General features: G+C 40.2%; 1 protein-coding gene across 1 annotated transcript in view; it reads left to right on the top strand.

The window, feature by feature from the left end:
• The first annotated feature begins 516 nt into the window (after nucleotides 1-516).
• The window catches only part of pdlim4 (PDZ and LIM domain 4), a 49,687-nt gene continuing 27,485 nt past the window's right edge, over nucleotides 517-22,718 (top strand). Inside the window, exons 1-2 of the mRNA XM_031303559.2 lie at nucleotides 517-791; nucleotides 17,609-17,760. Of these exons, the coding sequence (XP_031159419.1) occupies nucleotides 699-791; nucleotides 17,609-17,760 (245 nt within the window). The 5' untranslated portion in view covers nucleotides 517-698. The remainder of the gene's footprint in view (nucleotides 792-17,608; nucleotides 17,761-22,718) is intronic.

The raw sequence follows: 22,718 nt of genomic DNA, 5'->3' as shown, positions 1-22,718 counted from the left end.
GCTTTTAGCTTTTGTATACAATCTGCCTATATTTTTTGCTTATTTTCATTTACAAGTTAGAGTTTTAAATTAAATGAATATGCTAATATAAGTGATTTACTTTTATAACAAAATAGCTCAGTGATTAACAAGGGAAGTCAGCGAGCAATAAACCTACCTGTTTGGACACTGATGGTGCACAGCATGAGGAGGATTCTGAAAGAAAGTCACAAGCAAAGTCTATATACTCACAAGAAGAGGAAAATAACTAGGAACCACAGAAATACATACACCACCCATCTAATCATCTGATAATAGAATATTTGGTGAATCTAGTTGCCTCCATTATTACCTGCAGACTGCAGTGTTGAACAACGAGCTACTTTTTGTGACTCACAGTTGATGTTGATGTCACAGCACACTGTCGGCTGTGTTCCCCCCAGTGCTCTGTGCTCCGTCCCCTCCCACTCTGTATCACCGGGTGAAGGCGGGCGGGACAACACGTCAACCACGTCAGAGGCGGCTTCGTTATTTAAACTTGAATCAAGAGAAGGGAAAAGTTTTCACAGACGGGACAGCGTTGCCTAGCAGCCAGGCAGAGGACTCTTGTTACTTCACGTTGCCTTTTTGTTACCCGTATATCGAGGGACCGCGGATATTTCCCCTCTCTATCTGCCTGTCATCTGTCTGCTTCCCTCTCGCAGTCTATATTGCCAAACATGACCCAGACCGTGACACTAAAGGGACCCTCTCCTTGGGGTTTTCGACTGGTGGGTGGACGAGATTTCAGCACACCGTTAACCATCTCCAGGGTAGGTAGAAACTTTGCTCTCTGTTGCTTCGGTGTGTAGGCTATCATCCACGGTGTGTATCCATTCATTGAGCCGTGCGCAAAGTGGAGCTTGGCAAGAGTTTCTACATTAGAAAGCGTTTTATCATCCTGATTACAACCATTATACTGAATGACAGTAATTCGTCGGCGCAAGAGATGTAGGGAAAGTTTGAGCAATTAGCTGCCTTAATATTAAATAACAGGTCGCCAAGGTCTATTATCCCTTTTAGCAGTAGCCCCAACGCTAAGTGCTTTAACAGAAGCTTGTCTCTAAAAGCTGACAGACGCTGCCGTCTAATTCCTGGCAGCTAAAGTTAGTGAGTCATTGCAATTGCCCGACCATAAATTATTATCTATAAACTAGCCTAAATGACTATCAGCGTCAATAGACGCCAGAAAAAAACACAATATGGTGCCATTTTCTTAAGTTATTCATCATAGTATCAATCAAATCAATGATACCCAATAGCCATTTAATGTTATTTTTCCAAAGTTTGACAATGTGTCAGTAAGTGACCTCAGGTGGTAATCAGACTTTTTTTTATTTAAAGATGCAGAAAATGGCATTATGATCATGATTACTGTATTATTGCATGCTGTTTAATTAATCATTATAAATTGGTGGAAGTAGTAGCTAGAAGTAAAAGTAGTGTTAGTAGTATTCATGAACTTTCCTGACCTTCAGAATATGGGTCAAGAGTCATTGTGCTGGCAGTGCATCTGGCAGTAGCCACTAGTTCATCCCGGGCGGCCAGGGTAAACACAGCCTGGTCCTGCTGCAGGGCTTGCAGTATGAGGGAGGGGGGGACGGGTGCTGACATTTGTTTTTCATCAGAGCTCATTGGTGCTGCAGAGGGATTCCAGGTGTTGTGCTCAGCTGTATCACCAACCCCAAACCGACCGTTTAACTACAGTGCCCTATAGCACTTCAAACTAGAGGTGTAATTTTTAGATTTACAGCATACAATTAACAACTTTGAGAGAAGCAGACGAATCCCTGGAGGTCACCTGAAGTGCTCTCTTAAACCTACCACTATATCCTTAAAATGATTCGTGATGCAATGGCGAGGCATACTTTGACTCAGTGTGTGCAAAGTTAAAAGGCTTGACAGTTGCATGTCTGTAGGTTTTTGGTTTCAACATTAAAGAGTCACATGCTTGCTTGGCACCTTTGCTTCTCCAAATCACAGTTAAGGGTAACTGAATTTTGCAATTTGAAAAATGTCTGTGGATAAATAGAGTTCTCACTTCGTGCTCGATCTTCATGTTTGCGTTTGTCTCTATGTGCACGGAGTAGAGTTTTCAACAGAGACCATGCCCAAGATCAGAATTAATTTGGAAATAAGGAAAAATCTACACTACCAGGTATTGCAGCATTTGTGTTTCATGCTGAATTTAAAGTCCAAATGTTGCTTAGTGCTGCAGCTTTAGGGCAGCTCGGGGTTTGTGCTGCATACCTTCCTAATTTCTTTAATCATTTGGGTTTCAATATTAGTGATTTAACAATTTCTGAATTTTGCCCTTTTCAGTCTGTGCATACTTGCATGACTGCCAATGTGGGAACCATGACATGCACAAGGAAGTCTTTGCATTGTGAAGATTGCGTAACTTAATGATGCAACAAGTCCTCCAAGCCAACGATATAGGTCCTTTATTCCTACCCTCTAATATGACCCACAGGCGCATTCTATAAAATTAGCGCCCCTAATGGTGGCAGAGAATGTAAAGGTCAAGGTTTTAAAACTTTGTTAACGTTGTGAAACTGCCGCAGTGTGGTTAGGTTAAGGCACAAAAACTACTTGCTCATGTTTAGGCACCAAAACTACTTAGTTGAGTCTAGAAAAAACATTGTAGTTTGGGTTAAAGTCATCTGTTACGTTAATTAACTTGCTGTTACGCAAGTGACACAGAACATGACATAGTTCGTTTTTTCCATAAAGTTAAAAAAACTTGCTGTTTACTTTTATTTTCAAATGCGACATGAACTCCTACAGAAGGCCACTAGAGGGCGCCACCACTATAAACGTAAATATGAGTCACAATTACTGCTTGAACAAACGGCTTATGGGAGCCTTTTTTTTTTAGGGGGAAGACAGTCTCCAGTGATGATTGCATCAGTGAAAATTAGGGCTGTAACGATATGCGATATGAAACCTAAATGGCAACACAGGGCAGGGAGGAGATTTTCGGCACGAACACCGGTAACGCTAATGGAGGTGTAACGTTACGAATGGCCGCTGTTCTGACTCGGGTGCCTGGGTCTGTTGCCCAATGGTTCAGTAAACTGCCGTTAGCGTCCTTAGCACCGGAGTTAAGTGCTGACCGGGTTTGGATTGCTGTAATGATAGTGGTTGGCTGCAAGCTGGCTGGGGGCTGACTGTGGATTAGAGTTTAGATTCTCAGCCCAAGCCCGAGCCCGACCCAAGCCCGAGCCCGACCCGAGCCCGACCGGAGCTCGGGTTGGGCTCGGCCCGTTATTTTCTGCTGCATCCTCGGGCCGGGCTGGGCCCGGGCCGGACCCTTGATCAAGCAATTTTTTTTTTTTTTTTATCCATTACCTTATTATCCTATTTGGGTGGGGAGATAGCTATGCCATAATCAGAAATATTATAAATATATATATATAGGCTATATAAAACTAACAAATGTGTACAAAAGTTAGGCTGCAGTTACAAAATGCAGCACGTGTCATGCGCGGAGTCTCCTCCTCTCGCACGCATCACACCGGGAGCTTGAAGATGTAAAGAAAAACAGGAGAATTACCTTTGAGCAAGTGTGGAGGAAAGTCGGAGGTATGGAAGTGGGTAGTGACAACAATATGTTGTTCATCATTGTTTCTTTTTTTTTTAACGTTTCTTCATTCGGATCCACTTGTGATCCGTTCCATTCTAAACAAACAGCGCCGTTTACATGCTTCGTCCTTGTTGTATTATTCTAAACAGATTTCTGTAGTTCAAACAACTCTGAATTGTAGTTGAGAACGTCAGTTATAACGGCCCACGTATTAAAAAATTGTCGGGTTTAAATCGGGCTCGGGCTCATAATTACAGTTAATGTGTCGGGCCGGGCCGGGCTCGGACGCAACGTGCTTGGGCTCGGGCAGGTTCGGGCTTGATTTTTTGGGCCGATCTAAGCTCTACTGTGGATGTGTCCCCGGGCCGGGGCTGTTGTCAGCTCTCATCCCCACTGAAGCCTTGCAGCACCGGGAGAGTAAGGCAGGCAGACAGACAGGGGTGGGCTAGCTGGCTAAATTACCATTAGATTAGTCGTCTATCTATACAGTTAACATTACTGATGAATTTGTGGGTTAGCCCAGAGTTGTTAACCGTGGTTAAAAAAAACATACTAAAAATAACTGAGCTTGTTGAACAATGTCGTAATCTTATGTTACCCACCAAGAATTAGCTAACGTTATAGACCAAGCATTAGCATTAGCTACTTGTCAACCAGCACCTTTATAGTAGGCTAACCTTAAAGGAACACGCCGACTTATTGGGACTTTAGCTTATTCACCGTAACCCCCAGAGTTAGACAAGTCGATACATACCCTTCTCATCTCTGTGTGTGTTGTAACTCTGTATGACGCCCCCAGCGCTAGCTAAGCCTAGCACAGATCCTGGAGGTAACCGGTTCCAACTAGCCTACTGCTCCGAATAAGTGACAAAATAACGTTTAATGTTCCTGTTTACATGTTGTGATTTGTATAGTCACAGGGTGTACAAATAACAAGGTCACTATGCTTTTACTATCTAGTAATTGTTGACTCTATTACTCCAACTCTGAGTGAACTCCAGGCAAACTCTCTGCTCATCACCACAGGGCTTCAGGTGCTGCTAGCAAATCACTCCGCCCAAGTAGTAGCAGAAGTAGCAGCGCTTTGCCTTTCTGAGAATATAGTTCCCAGTTTGTATACGGTTAGAAGACGGCTGTGTCTCATATGACCTTGTTATTTGTACACCCTGTGACTATACAAATCACAACATGTAAATAGGAACATGTTGCCGTTGTTTTGTCACTTATTCGGAGCAGTAGGCTAGTTGGAACCGGTTACCTCCAGGATCTGTGCTAGGCTTAGCTAGCGCTGGGGGCGTCAGACAGAGTTACAACACGCACGGAGATGAGAAGGGTATGTATTGACTTGTCTAACTCTGGGGGTTACTGTGAATAAGCTAAAGTCCAGATAAGTCGGCGTGTTCCTTTAAAGTAATACCAAAGCACTTTTCCTCTTCGGTCCCCCTACAGGTTGGAAGTGGAATTGTCCATTACCGTTACCATTACCGTTATTCTTATGTCTCATTCGAACTACAGATCCGCTACCAAATCTGGCAAACTTGCATAGTGCGGTTATAGCAGATAGAGAGCCGCAAAGCGAATGCAGAAGTGCCGTTCACCCTGTTACAAGTTAATGAACCACTGAAACGATTTTGGAAACATTATTTTAAGGTAAAGAATCTTTGGTGTTGGATCGATTGATATTGAAATCAATCAGTATCAATAAATAAGGTGTCTATTGTATTACTGTGTTGCAAAATGGCATGTAATCAATGACAAAATGATGCCATGTGGCAGAAAAAAAGTTGTATTACGTTTACTGAGTATAAAAAAAAAGAATCAACGTTTGTATCGAATCATGGGTCAAAAATCGTGATATGAACCGAATCGTGGGTTTGGTGTATCGTTACATCCCTAATGAAAATTATTACAGGTTACACTTTACAGGCAGTTGCATAACGTAGATGGCAATAAAAACCAACGCTGACATGGAATAGCTGCTTGGAAGAGTAAATAGGGGAGTTTCGGCTTAGTCCTAAATCTTGGCTATAAAATTAGAGAAGTAAGCAGCTGGTGAGATGCAAGCATATTTATCAAAATATGTAATTGTAGAGGCATAAATACACACAGTGTTTTGGCAGCAAGATCCAGCATTACACTACCTCCTGAAGACTTGCTTTCTACCAGTCATTACAGAGCAGTTCAGTGTCCAATTGACATCATATGCTCTAATACATCAGCTGACAACACAAAATGCGTTTTATTGGCAGAACTCAATAATTGTTTTATCCTGGTGTCTAATATGTTGGTGTACACAAGTGCATAAATCACAATTAAATTCAGGGAGAAGTGATTAAAAAAAACAAAAATGGCGGGAAAGGAATCCTCTTGACTCACCTCATGGGATGTGGTCGCATTCTGAGTTTGAAGCCAGTGTGATTCATTGCTGCTGATATACTGGAGAATCTAGTAAACTTGCTATTTATCACATGCTTGCAACATTCTTGCCGTACAGTGCATGCCCAAGACGGCAATTACAATGTGTTGAATGGTGACGCAGAAAGAGATACATGGAGGGAGAGAGTGTGTTTGTGAGAGTGTTTCAGAGAAGGATAGTTTATGTCGTACAGTATCCAAAATGTCTCTTTGGGGGCCTTTTAGTATCATGTAAAACTCATACAAGCCAGAACTCTCTGAAGGTCTTAACATTGTCTGTGGGCTCTGTATAACTAGAGAAAATCAGGTTTAAGACAAGCTAGACATGCTAGACCTCATAGTTGTTTTTTAAGTTTTATAGTATTTTACATAATAATTCCAATCATACTTCTACTTTTCACAATTGACAGATATCCTCCCTTCTTCCTCCACGTCCTTCTGCACTTATAAAAGTGAACGCCATGAAACACCTGCACTTGGAGACAGTGAAAGTTGTAAATACCAGAAAACAAGTTCTGATGGCAGCAGCTGCGTTTTTCCCTTAAGGTGATAATGTACCAGGATAAGCTCATTAGTCCCCTGCCAGCCCATTAAGACTCTAGCCAGTTAATGACGTGTCTACTTGACTCAAAATGGAAACATTTGTTTGCCGTTTGTGTGTGTGTGTGTGTGTGTGTGTGTGTGTGTGTGTGTATGCGTGCAGTGGTAGGTTGTTAAATGGCTTTGTGTGCATGAGAAAGAACGAGTGGCAGCGAAACCAAAACATAATAAAATCACTGATGTAACTGCTGAAGCATTTAGAGAGGATATGTTGAATATGGCAGCTGTGGTATAAGCCCTTTTGTAAATCTGTGTCAAACCGACGTCTAGGCAGAAGGTGACGCAGGACGCTTGTCAGTCCTGCCACCTGGCAAACAGTGGTCTTCTGGAGGGGAATTCACAACTGAGTGTTGTGTAAATAATGACCCGAGCACTGTCCAGCTTCCCTTCCGACACCTTTATACAGAGCATGCTGCTGTGTGGTCTGTTTTGTCTGTCCATGCATGATGGAGAATTGTCTGTGCTAACTACTGTTAGTGCATTTAGATGGTTGTTTTGCACAGGGCACATTCTTAAAATTGTAATTTAGATATAGTATATTAATTATATATTATATATAGTTTATTATATTTGATCATAACATTTTCGCCTGGTTATGGAACTTCCTGGAATTTGATAGTAAGGAGAAAAAAACATTTCTCATATCAAGTCATATCATTTCATGTTTGTTAAGCTGATTTTACAAGGGCATTGGAGTCACAGGGCAGGAATTAAGACAAAATATAACTTAGATTACATCAGCAGTTTTACATCCAGTGAACTCAGTGTCCTTTATACCGTTTAATCTCTCAGTCTGTCCAACTCCCCCACATACCAGAGACAGGACATGTGATCTAAAGCCACATGGGTTGTTTCTCTGATACTGCTGGTTATAATAGTCATCTTTAGGCTGCTCTTTTCTCCAGGCTAGAATTATAGATGCTATGAGCTGCATCTCCACAACAAACTGAGCAAAAGATAACAGATGGTACTCTCGAGGAATTTCCTGTTGTCAGTGAAGCTGTAGAATTCCTGAAACGGTATGGGCAGGAGAACAGTGCCTGTCCTTGGGTTGTTGCTGAGCTTTTCCTGCTCATCTGGTTATCTGATGTATGAAACTGAGTCTCTGTGATTAATGTGGGCAGTGCTAAGTTAGAGCTGGGCAATATATTGATATTATATCAATATCATGATATGAGACTAGATATGGTCTTAGATTTTGGATATCGTAATATAATATGGCATATGTGTTGTCTTTTCCTGGTTTTAAAGGCTGCATTACAGTAAAGTTATGTCATTTTCTGAACTTACCAGACTGTTGTAACTGTTCTATTATTTGCCTTTACCCACTTAGACATTATATCCACATTACTGATGATTATCTATCAAAAAACTCATTGTGTAAATATTTTGTGAAAGCACCAATAGTCAACACTAAAATGTCGTTGCGGTATCGATATCGAGGTATTTGGTAAAAAAATATCGTGATATATGATTTTCTCCATATCGCCTAGCCCTATGCTAAGTATTAAGTATAGAAATTAGGGCTGGGCAATATATCAATATTATATTGACATCTATATATTAGGGCTGTCAAAATTGCTCAAAAATGACGTTTGAATATTCCCTCTAAAAAAACACATAATATTCTAACTATTCGAACATCTGGTTGCGCATGCGCATTTTGTCAATGAGGCGCATTTTGTCAATGACGCGCATTACGTCAATAACAGGACAAATTAATACAAAGAGACATAACTAGACTAACAGACCTCACGCTCGCTCGCTCATTCGAGGACTTTCTCTCTCTCGCCCTCACGCTCTCTGCGAAATGTGCGATTGTGCGCATAACGGTTTAAAATGAACAACAATAAACACATTTTGAGTGCTGATCAAGAGTTTTGTGCAAGCAATTTAAGGTTGCGACTATTGTCCCAAATATAGCAGGCTTCATTCAGTGATTGAAACAAATATTATTAACATTAATTGAAGTTTCACAGTAGCCTATATAGAACCGACATTGAACACTCTGAGCGAGCTGTGCTGTGGTAAACATGGAGCTTTTCCTTGACATGAAACGGTAAATTATCAAACCAGTGGAAGCAGTGCATTTAACCTTTATTCATGCATATCTATTCAGTCGTAGCATAAGGATACGGTACCTCGGTTCCATTGCTTGACAGAACTCCCTGAAGCCTGCCCCATCCATGACACTGATTGGTCTCATGTCCTTACAAATGAACGAAATTAATTTCTCTGTTATGGCCCCTTGTCATGTTGCAGACAAAGAGCTTGTGGCAGGCGGTGCAAAATACGTGTCAAGACGTGACTGTTTAGCTGGAGTTCCACACATTATGCCGTGCTCATTTGGGTGCACATTTTCGAGATGTGACCTCATGTTGCTAGTGGTCGAATGGTATGCTAACTGTATTTTACAAAGCTTGCATACAACTTTATCTCGCGGCTCAACTATTTTACCTCCTACTAGGGCTGGGCGATATGACCTAAAAATAAAATCCCCGATTTTTTCCAAAAAAATCCGATTTAAGATTTAAATCGATTTTTTTCTCCCCCTACTTAAAATCAATCTGCAGATGACAAAGAAATTGTTCAAAACAAGTTTTAACTTTATTTTGTTTTGACTCACACACACGCACACACATGGGGCATGTATACCATTATGATTATTCATGCCAATTTTGTGGAAATATAAATTGGTTTGAGTGTTTTCCCTTTTTATGGATGGGGGGGTGCTATATATTCAACAAACAAACGGATGCGTGAGATAAAGCTGTTTTCACACATACAGGTAATTCACTTCTCGTTCCTCGCTAAAAGTTCAAATCATTTTAACGTTATTGCGCAACCTTGCCCCTATTTCCACCTGTTGCTGAGTAACGTACATTAACATCCCATGGTCTCTTGAATGTAGCATACCTGTAGCAAGCGCCTTCGTAGTAACTAGCGGTAGAAACAAACGTCGAAGAGGAGCTCCGTGCTACAGAGCGGCGATTGCTAGTTGTTTAAGCCGCTACAGACCTCCGTCACAGCTCGGTCGTATCAGCGGCATTTAGTAGATGTGTTGAGCCGCAAAAGAGTTCCTCAACACCGCCTCTGGTGCCCCGCATGGTGGTCCTTTAGGTCAGCGGTAGCTGGTGGTTCAGTTATCCGAGAATAGGTGACTCTCAGCCGGGGACAGAGCACCGCGAGCTGCCGGTCATTTCGGCGGAGATTACGGATAAGTAAGTAATGAAACTACTAGTTAAGAAAAGAATTAATATTAGTCCCTGTCGCTGCCATGCTGTTTGTGTATCTCTATGGCAAACGCGCGGGGCGAGGGCTGAGCCCGTTCGGAGCTATGGGAGCCCAGAGGGGAGCGTTGGCGGATGTTAAGGAGAAAATCGATTTTCATTTTAACAAATCGACGTTAACTACACATTCGAGTTAATCGATAAAATCGATTTTTCGCCCAGCCCTACCTCCTACCGACCAAATCCAAAGTACTTCCAGACATGGCTTTTTAGATTTTGGGGGGTTAAAATTGCTTTCTCTGATGCGGTCGAGTTGGGCTCTGCACTTTCTGCCATCTTCCATGCAAGACAAATCAACTTTCAGCAGTGACGCTGTGCCAGACAGTGCGACTCCTGTGACCTGTCCCTGAACCCTCAGGCGCGCTAGTGCGCCCACTCGCAAAGCAGACAGCCAGACAGCCTCTGCTACCGCGAGCGTTTTTTTCCACATTTTTTTTTTAAATTTGAATATTAATTTTCACCTTCGAAATTCGTTTTTTAAAAACTATTCGAAAATATATTCGAATTTAGAATATTCGTTGACAGCCCTACTATATATGAGGCGTGATATCGTTTTCAATTTTGGATATCATAATATCGTGATATCGTCTTTTCCTGGTTTAAAGGGTGCATTACAGTAAAGTGTTGTAGTTTTCTGAACTTACCACTTACTAGCTGTTTTATTATATGCCTTTACTTACTTAGTCATTGTGTCCACATTATTGGTGATTATTTATCTAAACTCTCATTGTGTTAATATTTTTTGAAAGCACCAATAGTCAACCCTACAATATCGCCGCAATATCAACATCGATGTATTGGGTCAAAAATATCGTGATACTTGATTTTTTCCATATCGCCCAGCTCTAATAGAAATTACAGTTTTACAGATGAACTTGCCTCATTATGAAGATCATGTTGAAAACAGCAAGTTCTTATTCTTTGTGTATTTATTACACTTAATTAAGCACCTTGCAGTTTGACTCTATATCTTCTCTCACGGTATGAAGTGAGTTTTGAATGATGTGCTTTTCCTTGTAAGCTTAATGTCATCTTTGTCAACTTGTTGACACGCGCGTTTGTTTCGATGTGTTTGATGCAGGGACTGGGAACTATCTAAAACGGGATTCTGGGGACGCTCTTACGATCATGCCTAACATATTGAAGCATGCCATGATGAGAAGGACATACAGGAAACTCTTGATCCCACATGCAAGAAACAGCCAGAATTATTACTAATCGGATTACAAATCAGAAAGGGATCGCTACACACTTTTTGATGAGTAATATTGATGAGAAATATCATGCTCATTCTAGACATACACATGCATTACAGACTGTAATTCAGTTCAAGTAACTCTCCAATTTCCTTGTGTTCTCATTAACCCCCACATATTTAATCAAAAGCTGCAGTATTTCCTATTAGTCTTGGCAAGTTCAGTCTCTTTGTTTCAGTGTGATAATCACACACCAGTCAGAACCTCACACCCCTAGCTATGTAATGGCTTTCCAGAGCGTCACCAAGGTCATATCCATGGTTATGGATATCGCAGGTCCAACAAGCAAACAAAGGCTTTTGACACGTTGCCAGCTATTATTCTCTGTGTTGCTAAGACATGCGACTCACTGCTCCCACCCAGCACAAAGCTTCTCTGTGGGATTTCACACATGAGGAAAAACATTTATAAGTGACAAGTTCTTCCTGCATAAAGCTTATAAATAACCAACCCAAGTGTTGATTTGGTGGTTTGATGGTTAGATGTCATAACTGTTGTTTCGGCTGTATTTCTTTTTTTTACAATATTTATTTTTCAGATTTCAATTTTACAACACAAACAAAACAGAACATGTCACCACCATACAATACAATACTTTACGGCTGCCAGTTTACAAAGTAACATTAGTCTCTCAGACAATATGTGATAATATTTAACATATCATGAGTGAGGTAGACTAGTGTATAGGTAGAAAGTATATACACATCTCTTACTCATCTATACAGACAAGTACTGGTTTCTATGGGGATGGATTAATTTGGCACTGAGCCAAAAAAGGGCCCCAAATTCTCAAGAAGAGTTTGTTCTTCATATTAACAGGCGCAGCCTTTCCATCTGTATAAAATGCACCATTTCCTTATGGCATTTTTTAAAACAGGGTGGATGGGTAGACTTCCAAGACAGGAGAATGAGCTTCCTGGCAACCAGCATTGCTAGGTGCAGAGCGGCTTGTAAATCACGTGACAACTCAAATGTTTCTGTAGAGAAACCAAAGATAGCAAGCGTATGATCAGGCAGAAGGTCTCTGGAATAGGCTTTAGAGAGCCTCCTGAAGATCTCTGTCCAGTAATTATGTAGTGTAGGGCAGAACCAGAGAAGGTGTGCTAGTGATCCTTTAGCAGAAAGGCATTTGTCACTAAATAGCTATAATTTGATGTGAGTCAGATATAGTTGTTTAAAAGTTCTCAAAACAAAGGTATAAAAAAACCTATGTAATATACTTATGGAGGATGCTGTATGCGTGTGTGTCTACATCCAGGAGAGATAGGCAGGATGAAATTATCGTGAATTAAATTAATGCTGCCTTATTCTACAACTACAACAGTTTCTTCTAATCTAATATTAAAGTTACTCTTATACAGAGATATCTATGCAGACCAGAAGCTGGGAGTATTAGATAGCCATCCTGCATTAAATATATGCTGTATACCACTGTTAAAGGAAAAAACCTCAAGAGGGTAGATTTTTCAGGAACAAAAATCAAAAAGAAAGTCACTTAATTTTATGGCTTAGATATCAGACACAAACAACGATGACATAACAGAATACTTTGCCCTGAAGTGGAAGTGTCAATGCAACTTTATTACATACAGTACACTTACACAAACATTCACATACATTTTGTTTTTGCTGTCTATGATTCACGCTCAAATGCACAGAAAAACCCACCATGCCCACAGTGAAACCACACTCCAGCACATATTCATCAGGCCTCAGCGTACCACATGATGACACAGTGTGACATGAGTCTGTCATTTTGCTAACCGCTCTATCTGTTAGCAATTAACTATGTCACTGTTTGTGGAGCGGCCCCCTATGGAAACAGTGTTTAGATTGCCCAACAACCAGTAAAGCTGCTTTCTGCTCTATCACTATCAAAACCATCGTGGTCACATCTTACATGACCTTATCGCTATTGGGTACATTTAAGTGATTGATTTTTCTGTTTGCAGCAAGATTCATTTATATAATTTGAACTCTCATTTAGTCAAAGTAACAAAAACATCAATTTTTGTTGCTGTTTTTTTAACAAATGAAAATAGGTTTATTGGGTGAAAATGGAATTGAATTCATACCATATGGTTTTAAGTTATTACTAGCACAATTTGATAATTTTATCGAGTTTATCGTCTTTTTTATTCCCTTCCATAGTGGCCTAGAAACCACTTTTGCATAATTTACAACAACTTTGGATCCATTCTCTGTCTTGGCAGACTCCTTTTTGTCTGCAGTCACACACACGTTTGATTTCAGATGACCGTTATTTCTCATTTTTTTGTTTTATTCTTATTTTGGCAAACAACATGAAGCCAGTAGAGATAGATCACTCGGATGCAGTTACTACCAGTGGTTTCATGTGAGTGAGAAGACAAAAATCAAACGTTAAGGATAAAAAAAAAAAGAAGTTTGTATGGTCTTCAAAGCGACATGCCCATCCCATAGACTAAAAACACAAATTAGAAAATGACATTCATCTGTAAAGCTCTGTAGAATTAAGCCATTACATTACATCAGCAGTGTAAATATAGCAGATGATTAAGCCATGTTTTTACCAACTTGTTTCCCTCCTTACATTTCCTTGCAAACTCTGTGTGTGTGTGTGTGTGTGTGTGTGTGTGTGTGTGTGTGTGTGTGTGTGTGTGATTCATGCACTGCTATTCATGGCCTGACCCCAAGGTGATATAACCATAACTCTTTCTATGTGTGTGTTTGGGGGGGTGCACGGACTTCGGTCCACTATGACACAGCCCAGGCACAAACCCAAGACACACACACACACACACACACACACACACACACACACACACACACACACACACACACACAAACAAATGCATTCTCAGTTAGGTTGTGCTGAATGGTATGGGTGAACTATAACCTCCACTTAGTGACTGTCAACAAATGCACAGACAGATAAGAAATAGTTACACTTCCCACCCTTCAAAAAAACTTTATTCATGATGTTGCCTCTTTCAAAGACTCAATATTTAACTAACCTTAGATTATAACTGCTTAGTTGTGTAGTTTATGTCAGGTTTCCACATGAATAAAGTGAGTTTGCGTCCCTGATACGCATGCATGCACGCACGCACGCACGCACGCGTGCACGCACACACACACACACACACACACACACACACACACACACACACACACACACACACACACACACACACACACACACACACACACATTTCCCACAATGCCCCTGACCTCTCAGTTTACCGGAACTGAGTCAGGGACATTGGGGTCAGAGGCTGTAAATTAGGAATTCCACATCTGAACCACACGACTCAGCTATTAGTGCTTCATGGAGCGTGAACTTGTGTGCCTTTGCTCTTAAAACGCTCTTCCCAGTTAGCGAGGCTGTGTCTCTGACACAAGCAGATCCTCTCTCTGTACCTGGGTTCTGTTCATTATTCCAGACAATCATATCTTCATTTAATTTGGAATAGATTACTAATATCTGTTGGTTAAAGGTTTCACCCTTCCAAAAAAAACAATACATCTTAATGTGCAGATGTCAAGTTATTAGGCTTTACAAGATGTTGTCGGGTCAGGCAGTGGGAGCTCAAAGAGAGACCTGTATTCATTTAAAAACTTGGATGACAGGACAAAGATTAATCACAAACACTTGGCATGCAAGGGGTTTCATTAACAGGAAAATCATCCTAAATCTTCTGTTCCCTGTGTATTTATGGATATAGGTAGTCGTTTTAGCCTTTTAGCTCTCAGGCATGTTACAAAGTGCTTGAATCTAAACAACTAACCGGGTCAGATTTGTGATAAAGGCTGATCATTTTCATTTTTTTCTCATTCATTTATTTACTTGTGTATGGTTAGGGCTGAACGATTTTTGAAAATAATCTAATTGCGATTTTTTTCCCAAATATTGCGATTTCGATTCGATTATTTTTTACGCTCTTTGTCTTCTGTATTATTCAACAAAGACAAACAATAAATCATTTTATAGTATGGACAACACAAAATTACACACTAGACAGTTAAAAAAGTAAAAATATAGTATATACACACACACACACACAACAGTGTATTTTTTTTTACAGTGCACAGAGAGGAGCTGCCTACAGCCCCTCCCCCTCGTGAAGTTGCGTGCTGCCGTGTGCACTTGCTCAGAGAGGCTATCGTTGCGTTAGCTAGTTGCTGGTGTTCTTGCCGTGGGATTAACTGTACTAATAAAACCGTTGAAACACCGCGGCCACGCTGCTGTGAAAGCTCCCCGAACGTCATTTATCAGAGTCTGGTTGTTACCCCTCTCAGTGGCAGCTCCTCCACTCCATATCTTTATAACGGAGCTAACCGCTAACCGGAGCTAACCGCTAATCAGAGCTAGTTGCCAACCGAGCCTTCAGTTCTGTGTGCCTGTATCCATTAACTGCACGTATGGACTCGAACCAGAATAAAACCCTTCATTTTATTAAAATGGCTGTAAAAGTTTTAAACTACAACTCAGAGTTGTTTGAATGACAGAAATCAGCTCAAGGTACAGTGTAGCGTTAGCATGCTAAGTTGATGCTTTCTCTGCGGAGTGCAGACTGATTTGCTCTCGCGAGTCATGTGACCAAATCGCAGCCTTTGCGATTAGGAAATCGCGTTTTAACATATCGCGATATTATCGCAAATGCAATTAATCGTTCAGCCCTATGTATGGTGTATATGTTTGTTATAGATGGAACAATAGGCTATGTGAATAATAATAATCTGTTGATTAACAGAAAATTAATCTGCAACTATAACAATCAAATGAACGTTTAGGTAATTTTTTAAAGTCAAAATGTCAAACATTTTATGCTTTTCTTTGTTTTATGTAGGCTAATTGAAAATGTAATGTCTTTGGGTGTTGGACTGTTGGTCAGAAAAAACAAACAAGCAGTCAGAAGACGTCAATTTTGGCTCTGGGAAATTGTTATGGACATTTTTCACCATTTTATAGACAAAATGATTAATCGAGAAAATACTCAGCACAATAATACATAATGAAAATAATTGTTGCAGCTCTAGTTGGTGCTTCTCCTGTCTTTTCACTCTCAACCAGCTGCTGTTTTCCAGCAGCTGTTGCTGCTGCTAGATTTATAAACCTCACTCAAGGCTACGTGTTTAGAACAGTAAATGAATATCGAGTCACTATTGTGCTTTTTCAGTATTTAACAGAGACTAGCAAATCCAACTTTTAGTTAAACAATATGAAAATGTCACAGATTATTGCTGAAAATTCCTTCAAAAACAGCGTGACTATAGCAATTGCATCCAGCTGCCGAAACTCTTCTTACATTTAATGATTGGAAAATTACAGTCAAACTAATACTCATACATGTCATAGCCTGACAGCACATGGAGCACACAAAAGACCAGAGACATGATGACAATTGTTCGCATTTCATTACATTTTTCTTTTCATGCTAGTATTTTTCCTCTGCAGCTTGCTGCCATATGATAGTAACTGTTTTGCTGTGGATGTCTTGGTTTGATGATGGAGGATTTGATTGGTAGTTTCTTCCTATTTATGTCAGCCAAAACCATACGACCAGTGTGTGTGTGTGTGTGTGTGTGTGTGTGTGTGTGTGTGTGTGTGTGTGTGTGTGTGTGTGTGTGTGTGTGTGTGTGTGTGTGTGTGTGTGTGTGTGTGTGTGTGTGTGTGTGTGTGTGTGTGTGTGTGTGTTTGAGAATGGAAAATTGTTATCATATGTTACTTAGTATGTGAAGGTGAAACATAACCATTGGGACTCCCACCTCCCCCTTCCTCTGCCTCCCTGTGGGGCTAAAATGTCCACAGGCCGGTGTGTAGAGGAACCTGCTCACTGTCCAGCAGCTCAAAGATAATTTTCAAAATGAAAGCGAGGTGGACATGTGTTTTACAAGATCAAAAACGGTCCAAGTGACAAATCAGAAAAAGCTACAACAACATATTGAGCTGATGTTTGCAAATGAATCTAACATTACACAGAGACCGCTGTTTAGGTTTAAGGTTCATATGCAAACTCTGTACAAAGTAGCATACTTCTGCAATAGAAATTATCCACCGAGGCTTGAGTCTGATGCAATTACTTAGTGATCATAAAATTGCACATTGTTAGTTTTTTACTGAATTTCAAAAGGCCTGGCGTGTAAAAGTGTTCCAGTTCTTCCCGAATATTTCACCACCTCCAAAACTCTGAGTGGCCTCCCAGTGTCGTTGTTGCTGGCTTTTGAAAATGTAAACCTAGAGTGCTGCCCAAGGCAATATTACTTAAATCAAAAGAGAGCTGCTTTTGTTGAATTTGGCCTCCGTGTTGACACTCCCAGGCTAATACTCTTTTTCTTTCTTTATTTCTTTCTTTCTTTTTTCCTCAGTGACAGTGACACCACTTATAACAGCTCTTTCTTTTCTTTTCGTGTGTGTGTGTGTGTGTGTGTGTGTGTGTGTGTGTGTGTGTTTTCTACAGGTAACACCAGGCAGCAAGGCGGCCCAAGGTGACCTGTGTCCAGGCGACACCATCTTGGCTATAAATGGCGACAGCACAGAGCTCATGACACACATGGAGGCTCAGAACAGGATCAAAACCTGCACTCAGCAGCTCACACTCGACATCAGCAGGTATTGGAACACAAGACCTGTCTTTACTGGAAAAACTAATAGCATTGGTCATGTGATTAAACACCGGCCCTACAGTGTGTTTTAGATTTTGGCAGATCAGAAAATAAATCATGCAGACAATTTTTATAATGATCATATGGAAAGTTTTGGAACTGAGGCGGGACTCACTCACAGACACAAAAAGTCCAAATTCTCTGAACAATTGTGTATTTCAGATATACTAGCAGCTACCATGCATGATTTATTTCATTTACTAATAAAGTTTACTGTATGTTCACTATAATTGGTTTCAGACTTATAATTTATGAGTGCCTGTTGCTTCAGAATATGTGACAAACTGTCTATTCTGTCCATTCTCCACAGAGGATGACTGATGGGAATAATGACCTTTAGAATAATTGAATATCAGGAAATGTTGCAAACATTAGTCACTTGCTAATCAGTCGTCACTGCTGTGACAATCAGCAGAGGCTGCTTATGTTCTTTTAGGCTTATTACGTGAATTGAGTTGAAAGAATTGACATATTTTTTTATGACTAAGGTCATTTACTGCCTCTTGTCCAGGAACACATATTGTTCCTATTTCTGGTGGGTCTGTTCAGCTTGGCACAGTCAAGTCATACGGACAGATGACAGGTTTACGACAGTTGAAATGATCGACTCTCTGTTCCTATAGTGCGCTGTCAAAGTCAATGAGGCTTGTACATACAGTGAGTCAGACAGTGACCTTTTGAAATGGACTTCACAGGTTAATACTGTGCAATTTATCAGTTCACGAGGTGAAAAATCAGTTCCTACTCCTCAGCATCATTTAGTATGTGAGGAAATATGATTTGGCCTTCAGGAGAGAGAGAGAGAGAGAGAGAGAGAGAGAGAGAGAGAGAATGTCAGTCGCTTCCCACATTTCTATTAGATGGTTACTTAGGGTTGCCAGAGTACTGGAAAGTGCAGAGCGAATCTGGCAACCTTTGAATCCCGTCCTCTAAGATGAAGAACACTGTGTGGTTTCAGCCTCAGTTACAAGTGACAACTGCCAACTGGGGCTTCAGCTTTCTCCTTTTAGGGCAGCACGCAACACAGTCTCTCTTCTGTAATGGTTTGGAGCATGAAGTTGACTTGCAGATGCAGTGGAAATAAGAATCACTCTCTTGAGTAATCAGAGTCGTCAGATAAGCAAAGATTCACACACGCAGGAACTCCAAATTCAGACAGAGAAGCACTTTTTTCTCTCTCTCTTCGCGCTGTTTGTGTTTTATAGTATGCACTCTTGCATGCAACAGCCCTCCATTTCCCCACAGCCTGGAGTAAAAGCCATCCATCCATATATCAAGCTGGGCAGCTGAGCCTTAAGTGGTTTGTCCACAAAGGGATAGTAAATTTATTTAAGGATTCATGAAGTAGTATTCAACGCAAAGACCGGGGCAGCTCCTCTGCAGCTGGAAGGAGCACAAGTAAGGACACTTTCACACTTAAACACTTGCACCCTAATGTACCCAAATTCAGATTAAATGTCCTTTTAAGTAGTCAAAGTTGTTGAACACCTTAGAGAATGAAAGTTAGTGTGACGACAAGCAGGAGCGCTTTAGACTGATGAATATGTGGTTCCATTAGTTGATGTTTTGCTTCACATGAATTCTTTACCTGCATGTTCTATCACATTTATACTGACTGATATTCAAACCTAAGATGCCATTTTATATAGCTACATCCAAGTGGAAAATGCTTCTTATGCATCATTTTCCACACATTTTCCATGTAGTTTTAGGTCGACATATTTAGTGTTTTGGGAAACTCTTGGATGGTGGCATAATTTCAACTGATGTAAAGGCGTTGAAGAGGTTAAAACGATGTTGGTGATTAACATAGTGTCCCTATTTGCATAAGGTCGAGTAAACATTCTTGATGTTTTAATCCAAGAAAACCATTTTGTAAAGACATGAAGGTAAAATGTAGGTAGACAAAATGTAAAGCAATCTAAAACTGACTCTACCATGATCTCACTATAGATGTTTCCCACAACTACCTTTTATATAGTTGAAATTGATTCCTCCTAATCATAACCACAAGTAAACCACCAGGCATAGTCTAGCTGTTCATTAACCCCTTTAGTTATCTATTTTAACTGACAAGATAGCAACACAGCAGAGGCAGAACAAAGCAAGCTGCCGGTATGTGACCTTTCCACATTATATTGCTTAAATAATTGCAGTCTGAACTGCCCTGCTGCTGGACAGGAGGAGGGTAAGGCATGCACCTTTGGCTCAAGAGCAAAAATGAACTGCTGGTAAAGGGCAGGGAAGACAGAACAACAGGGGTTCAAGCTGAAGACAAAAGATCATTTAAAGATAGTTATGAAGGTTTAGGATTATTTGGTCAAAAAGACAAGACAACAGACAAATAAAAATGTTATATAAAGGGGGAGGCTAAAAGAAGTTGGAGAATATGAGAAAAAGACAAAGATAACCATAGTTGACAGAGAGAAAGACAGAGACCAAGGCAGAGAGAGGGAAGTTGAAGCCAAGTAGAGGAGCAGTGAATCAGAGAGACCAAGTGAGAAATGCACATGGGTTCTTCTCTGCCTCGAAGTCGGTTTCACAGCCAACATTTTCTGCTTGGTTCATTGCTGGAAATTCAATTACACAGACAACACAACAGTGAAGCTCAGAGTTGAGTTTCTCTCCCTGAGATGGAGGACATGCGTCACCACAAGTTAATCTTTGAAAATTCCTGCTTGACATTATGAAAAAACACACACCCTTCCTTGTCACATAAATGGAAAAATGGAAATCAAGGCTAGGTATGGGTAAAGTCTCATACCCATTTTTCCAATTATTTTCAATCTATAGGCAGGTGATTAAAAGCCTTACATTTGGTTTCCTTTTTTTCCAGGAAAAATGCTGCACAGGGAGTTGTTAATAAGCAGCAACGGTCACTATGATTGAGCAGACAAACAAAATGAAGCCATGCACATAAGCTCAAGGTCACATTTTTGGCTGCTACTGTTTAATCCCCCTAATAAAATACAAATAGTGAAATGCATAAATAAAAAAGGCATATATATAGACAATACAAAGCAACTGTTGGGCAGTCTTCAACAAAAGCTGGAAAAAGTTCTCTCAGAAATCAAATGGTAGTCTGTTCTCTGGTTGGTGAATAGGGTCCAAACCCTATGTTATTAATTATCCAGACAATGGGGAGGTCATGTTTATATATAAAAGATGATTGATCCTGTTTTTTACTTAAAAGGATTTGAAATATGGGATTTTTTGTTTATTGGAGACACTCTTCAGTTGTGGGCTACAGGAATAATTGAGGATTATTTAATAAAAAATAAAAAAATTGGGAGGGACCTTAAGAACTCACGCTGACTCATGAGAAAATAATATTTTAGAGGACACAAGTTCTCAGCCCTCATTAAAAGACTACGCCATAAAATACTCCAAACAGAGTCATAGAGGGAGAAACAGGAGACCTGTAATTTTGTGTTGCTGCTGATGGACAAATATATGAGTCTACACGTCTGCTGTGAACCAAAATTACAGTACACTGGATGCATCTGAGCTTGAGGTTGTGTAACACAAGAATGTTTCTTTGTAATGTCTCCGCATTTATTACTTTCATAACCCCCATTTTTCATAAATCCTATTATGGAGCATGTTGAAGAGTGCTCTGCATCGGGGGGTTTCTGGTAAGGTGCCCCAGGAAGCTCGTGAAAGCTGAGTAAGAAATAAAGAGGCTTAATGAAAATTTAGGTCGGCAGCTGTAGTTGTTTTTTCCTCAAAGAATACTGTTTTTAAAGGAAAATTCAACCTTTAAATGCTCAGATATTTTTTAGATGGCATTAATCGGTACTTAGCAGAATTCATTTGTGTTGTGATTAACTGCGTTGTCTACTTTTACTGCACATTGTTGTAATAGTTCCAAACATATCTTTGAGTAACCCCAGGAAAATCTGTCTGAGCTACCTGAATCCAGTTTTATGTCATACACTTAATCAAAACACATGTTGTAGCTGCATTACATTCTGGGGAACTTACAATAAGGACAGTACAGTACTCTTACAGATGACGTTATTTCTTTCTGTATAATTTTATAAGCTATTGATCTTTTATTTTGATTCCAAAACATAACATTTGTTGTAAATAGTTGAGCTAGTTTTATCTATGCCAGTGGCATGGCTCTAGCAGTGGCAGGGTCAGAATGCTGTCCACCACAATAGTCCTGACTCAGATATCTCAACAGTCCTTGCATGGATTATCACCAGATTTTGTACAGACATACTGTACATCATTTCCAGACAATGATTCTGACTGACTTTGGTGATCCCCTGACCTTTCCCTCTGGTCTAGTGCCACCATGAGGTTGACATTTGTGGTTTTGAGTTAAATATTTTGACAACGATTGAATGGATTGCATTGAAATTTGGCATAGACATTTGGGAATTGAGGTAACTTTGGTGATCCTCTGAATTTTCAGTTAGCGTCACCATCAGGTCAGATTTCATTTCATTTGTCCAATACTTTAGATTATGACCATATACCTGCATAACTAATGACAATTAGTTTGTGTTGTTGAGATCTGATGACTATAAAGGCCATAGAAAATGATTCACATAATTTAATACTTATCAAACCATTCAGTGAGCCCTCATGCCCTGGAGGCATCTTCATTCATTGTGTGTTCTACAGTAATCTATCCAGATTCATTAATGTATCCCCCATATACAGTATATACCATCATAGAAGAAAATTGATGCAGAAATGGAACATGGGGTACATCAACAATAATGGCATGCTTCTCTGTTCTTGGTGGATTTATGGTTTTAGGAAAGATCAGAGAATAAAGGAAGCAAATTAATTGGTGAGAAAGAATGAAAGAACCAAAGAGAAAATACAGAAAGCAAGAGCAGGACAAGGAAACAAGGAAATAAAAGTGGTCTTAGGTCACCAATGGATCAC

This window comes from Sander lucioperca, chromosome 13 (genome assembly GCF_008315115.2).
Source record: "Sander lucioperca isolate FBNREF2018 chromosome 13, SLUC_FBN_1.2, whole genome shotgun sequence".
In the NCBI taxonomy this organism is placed as follows: domain Eukaryota; kingdom Metazoa; phylum Chordata; class Actinopteri; order Perciformes; family Percidae; genus Sander; species Sander lucioperca.
The sequence above is the reverse complement of the archived record's forward strand: the minus strand, read 5'-3'. Positions and strand labels throughout refer to the sequence as shown.